The following is a 5,693-nucleotide window of genomic DNA, read 5'->3' on the forward strand; positions in this document are numbered from 1 at the left end:
CTGGACCTCATTGTTTAGCCCTCACTGGCCTGGACCTCACTGTGTAGCCCAGGCTGGCCTGGACCTCACTCTGTGAGTACAGGGATTAGAGATGGGCACCCACCACACCTCCTGGCTTATAATTTATAACAGAATAATTAAGTACTCCCCATGTTATACAAAAGACAATGTAAGATATAGCTTTAAAGGTGTGAGGGGTTCACATTAGCACCTTTATACTAAATAAGAATTTTCTCTTTGAAGGAGCCCGAGGTCACTGTGTTTACAGACAAAACTTAAAGATGGGGAGGGACTTCTTGTCTAAGTAATAGAGAAAGGATGGCAATAGATGATAGATAGATAGACAGACAGACAGACAGGTAGACAGACAGATAGATGGATGGATGGATGGATGGGTGGACGGACGGACGGACGGACAGACAGACAGACAGATAGATAGGTAGATAGATAGACAGACAGACAGACAGATAATAGGTGATAGATGGGTGGTAAGTTGATGTGTTGGATGGGTAGGTGGGTAGTATATATAATGCTAGATGATAGACAGACAGACAGACAGACAGGTAGTCAGACGGATAGATAGATAGATAGATAGATGGATGGATGGATGGATAGATGGATGGACAGACAGACAGACAGATAGATAGATAGACAGACAGAGAGACAGACAGATAATAGATGATAGATGGGTGGTGAGTTGATGTGTTGGATGGGTAGGTGGGTAGTATATATAATGTTAGATGATAGATAGACAGACAGACAGACAGACAGACAGATAATAGGTGATAGATGGGTGGTGAGTTGATGTGTTGGATGGGTAGGTGGGTAGTATATATAATGTTAGATGATAGACAGTCAGACAGACAGACAGACAATAGGTGGTAGATGGGTGGTATACATAATGTTAGATGATAGATTTGATGATGGCAGATATGTGCAAGATAGAAGATAGACAATTGGAAGAAGACAGATGGGCAAATAAGTTAGACACATGGACAGGTAGATGATAACCAGCTAGCTAGACAAACAGACAGACAGACAGGCATTGCCTAAAGTGTTCAGGAAGCAGAAGGACGACTGATTCAGGCAGGACGTCGCCTTGTCAGTCTGTCTGGCCAGTACTGCGTTCCTCCTCAGTTCAGGAATAGCTGCAGTAAAGCCTACAGGATATCTGGAGCCATCCTGTTCAATCCCAGCTTTGGCAAAATTGAATTAATCCAATCAATATCCTGAATTAAGCTTGAGACTATCTATTTTCAACTGAGTTATCTGAGAGAGAAGCGGGGGAGGGAGGGAGAGAGAGACAGACGGACAGACAGACGGACAGACAGACTGACTGACTGACTGACTCTATGGAGGTGCAGACTGTTGGCCTGTGTGCTGACCCCTGCTCTGCAGGAGCAGTCCTCCACCAAGCATTGTAAACTATCTGCACTGAGTACCAGTGTGCATTGATGAGATGGCTCGGGTTTAAATTTGCTTTGGGAACTGGCCAGATGGCTTAGCTGATAAAAGCTCTTCCCAGTGAGCCAGATAACGAGGCCACTCCCCAAACACACACTGGAGAAATGGCAGTTAACTCCTGTAAGTTGTCCTTGGACATCCATACAGGTACTATCACATGTATGCTCACACACACACACATAATGTAAACTTTAAAATTTTTACTTTAATTATTAAAAAAAAAAAACCACTTCTGGCTGAATGGTTATCTATTTATATGTTAGGTTTGTTTTGTTTTGTTTTGTTTTTTTATATGTTAGATTTTTGAGACAGGATCCCACTTTGTAACCTTGGCTTGCCTGGAACATATATGTATACTAGGCTGGCTTTGAACCTGCAGAAATCTACCTATCTCTGCCTCCTGAGTACTGGGATGCCACCACATCCCAAGGTGGGGGAGTAGGTCAAATATAAGAACATAAACAGACCAGAAGATTTTCTATGTGGGCTCTGAATACATTATTAAAGATAGTAGTCAACTAAGAAGATAGATAGACCCAGGAAATACTACAAAACCACAGAAATCAAGAATGAATGACTTTCAGAAAGAAAAGTAGCCATTTAGAAAAACAGAAGAGCCAGTCTTCATGCTTGTGATCTCAGGATTTAGAAGGCAGAGGCAGGAAGGTCTAGAGTTCAAGCCCAGCCTGAGCTACATGAGACCCTGTCTCCAAAAAAAGAGGAAGTCTAGGAGATGGCTCAGTTTGTTAAGTGCTCGCCACACAAGCACGAACACCTGACGTTCATCCCCGGAGTCCACATAAGAAAAAGTGAGGCGTGGTAGTATGTGGCTACAATCCCAGTTCTGGGGAAGAAGCAGAGACAGGAGGATCCCTGTTGCTTGCTGGCTCAGCAGTCCAGCCTAACCAGTAAGCCTAGGGCCCAATGAGAAACCCTGTCTCAAAATGGATGGGTCCTTAGGGACAGCCAGAGGCTGACCTCTGGCCTCCATACACACGTGTGTACATGAGAGCTGCTTCTCCAGCCCCCATATACCATTTTGAGGAGAGAAAGGAAAAAAAAAATACAGAAAGTAGCACTAATGGATATCGTTAGAGTGGGATATTGGAATCCAGATTCGTCAGGAATTGGCTCCATTGGTAGAATGTGTGTCTAACAAACACTCCACCCCAGGCAGAACCCTATTTCCCCAGAACCCTGCAAGACCAGGAAGTTCTGCACTGAGTCTCACAGTGTACATCCCTGTAATCCTAGCACTCCAGTGGCAGGAGGATCAGGAGTTCAAGGTCATCCAGGTGCATTATGTGTTTTAGGCCAGCCTGCCAATTCAGTTAGAAAGATGAACATGGTCAGACTAACTTTTTAAGACTTAACAAGCCAGGCTGCTTCTCTGGTTGTTGCTTGGGGAAGTTGTAACCAGAGCAAAGCAGGGAAGGGGGTTGGAAAGGGACTCTGACAAACACTGAATATCTGTTGTATTCGTGGAAAATACACCTCCTGTGCTAGCCAGGTATGGCGGCAAACACCAGCACTCAGAGGTGGAAGCAGGAAGATCCTGTGCTAGCCAGGTATGACGGCAAACACCAGCACTCAGAGGTGGAAGCAGAAAGATTGGGAGTTCAAGGTCAGCCTCTGCTACTGGTAAATTTAGGACCAGCCTGGGATGTATGAGATCCTGTCTCATAATAATATACAAATTAACAAACACAATTAAATGAATAAACAATTAAACAATTATATCATTTGTAAGAGAAATGTTTATATTTTTAAGAGTTAGGATACAGGAAAAAAAAAGAGTTAGGATACGGACAGACTAAACGTTAAAAACAAGTTTTCTTAGTTATCAAGCAAAGGGCCAGTTAAATGGCTCAGTGGAGAAAGAGGCACTTGCCTCCAGGCCTGACTCTCTGAGTTCCATTGTAGGATCCCTATGGTGGGAGGAAAGAACCTACACTCCTGAAAGTTGTCTTGTGATCTCTACATGCATGCTGTGGTATGCACATACCCGCAAGAGTGTGCTCACGAGTGGAAACCCACACCCCACACAAACACACATGCAAACACACACAAACACACAAACACAAAAACACACATGCAAACACACACACACACTCAAACATACCCAAACACACTCAAACACATACGCAAACATACATACATGCAAACACACTCAAACACATATACAAACACACACACATGCAAGCACACACACACTCAAACACATACACTAACACACATGCAAACACACCCGCATGTGCGCACACATGCACACACATACACACACACATATGCACGTAAAAGTGCAGTCGGAATCAATGCCAAGCAAATGCTGACCAAGCATGGTTACTTACTATCTAGCTAAACTGTTTTGAGGAAGAACATTATGTGAGATGAAGAGAACGGATTATAAGTTGGTTCACTATAAAGACTGCAAACCCAAAATATGGAAATGCCTAAGAAAACATCCTTAATACATGATAGCCAAAAAGCAGATTGAAGGGCCAGGTGTGCTGGCACACACCTGTAATCCCAGGCAGAGGCAGGCGGTCTCTTGAGTTCGAGACCAGCCTGGTCTACAGAGTGAGTTCCAGGACAGCCAGGGCTACACAGAAAATCCTTGTCTCAAAAAACAAAACAAAAAGTAAAGCAAAACAAAACAAAAGGTGGGGGGGGGGGAGAAGGGAGGGGAGAGGAGGTAAAGAAGAAGGAAAGGGGAGATAGATAGACCTACCAGAAGAAATCAGCTCAAGGCTTCTCACTAGGGCTGGCCCTGTTCCTAGCAACCAGTCTTGGGTTGGGTGAACACCTCTAAGGCTTTCTTGAACCATAAACAGGCCTGTTCCATGCACAATGGGAGTGCTTTCACTGCTAGGGCTGGCTGCTTTAACCCTCCGCTTCAATGGGCTTGTAGGGAACTCAGTTTCTGATGGTCTGTATGCTGAAGGTGGGACCCCAATTCTTTTGTGGCTATGGTGTCAGAGCGCAGGCAAACTCTAAGGTCTTCTTAGATCACAATTCTCTTTTGGGGTGTCCAGTATGGGCTGGGACTAGCCCATAGTTCTACCTGAGAACTGAACCATCTGCTATCCCCACAGGTGGGGAACAGCAGCATCGCCTGGTCCCTAGGCTACATGCTCAGCTTGACCAACCAGATCCCAGCTGGAAGTCCCCTGATCCATCTACCCATACAGCCACCAGTGTTTATGGGAGTCCTGGCTTTCTTCACGGCTATCGCCTTGCTGTGCCTGGCGTTTCTTTTGTACCTATGTTCAGCATTCAGGACAAAGGAGCGCTCTGAGAATGCCTTCGACCAAGCGGTGGATTCTGATTGAGCCTTCCAAGCAGCACCTGGGGCCCAAGCCTGCCAAAACCCACCAGAGTGACACGAGGCAGTGTGAGTGAAGTGGCTGCCACCAGGACCTGTCCTGTGCTTAAATGCCAAGGTCACGTGCCTCTCAGCCACTGGTTCCTGCCAGAGCACCTCCTGGGAGTCCCTCAACCACCCACTGGGTGTTGCCTCTGCAACCCTCCCTACCTGCTTGCTGATCCATTGTGAATCAAGGAGTCGCTGGCTGTTGGTGTCAGGGGCTTTACTCCGTCTACTCCAGAGGAAGTTGAGAATATAATTTAATGCGGAAGAATTGACCACAGGCTCGGTTTCAGTGTTCTCTCCCTCCGTATTCCTCCCAGCCAGCCGCCCATAAAGGCTCTGACTCAGATATGTCACCCAGTGGCTTTGCCCTGTAGTTCCTTTGCAAGGCCTTCCTGTGTTTGAGTTGAGTCAAGCCCCATCTCAAGCCACTGATGCTTTCTTTTAGTAATCTCATGAGCACTAAGCTCCCTGACTGTGGCTTGTAGAGGTTAGCTGGGGAGATGCTAGCATTTCAAGACAGTTTCATGTAGCCATGCGAGCCTCCCGCTTACTATGTAGCCAAGACCAACCTTGATGCTGCTCTTTTCCTGAGGGCTAGGATTATGGGTTGTGAGGTCCTGGGGGTGGAACCCCAGGATTTCATGCATGCTAGGCAACTATTCGACTGACTGAGTCACATACCCAACCTAAGAAGACTCAAGGACAGATGGCCTCTGTCATGTAGGCAGATCTTGAAGCACAAAGACACATAGAAGTCCCTGAATGGTAGCTATTCTTATTTTAGAATGGCCACTTGGAACTCTGGTCATGAGGCTGCTACTCAGTGTGTGTCATCCTTGTGTAATTGTCTCCTTGA

The 5,693-nt window shown here is 45.9% G+C and overlaps 1 protein-coding gene across 2 annotated transcripts in view; it reads left to right on the plus strand.

Moving 5' to 3' along the window:
• Entpd3 (ectonucleoside triphosphate diphosphohydrolase 3) overlaps positions 1-5,693 on the plus strand; it is a 33,493-nt gene extending 27,800 nt beyond the window's left edge. For both annotated transcript variants that reach the window (XM_031344087.1, XM_031344086.1), the window contains exon 11: positions 4,560-5,693. In XM_031344087.1, coding sequence (XP_031199947.1) covers positions 4,560-4,796 — 237 coding nt within the window. In that variant the 3' untranslated portion in view covers positions 4,797-5,693. The remainder of the gene's footprint in view (positions 1-4,559) is intronic.

This window comes from Mastomys coucha, unplaced genomic scaffold (genome assembly GCF_008632895.1).
Source record: "Mastomys coucha isolate ucsf_1 unplaced genomic scaffold, UCSF_Mcou_1 pScaffold23, whole genome shotgun sequence".
NCBI classification, from domain to species: Eukaryota; Metazoa; Chordata; class Mammalia; order Rodentia; family Muridae; genus Mastomys; species Mastomys coucha.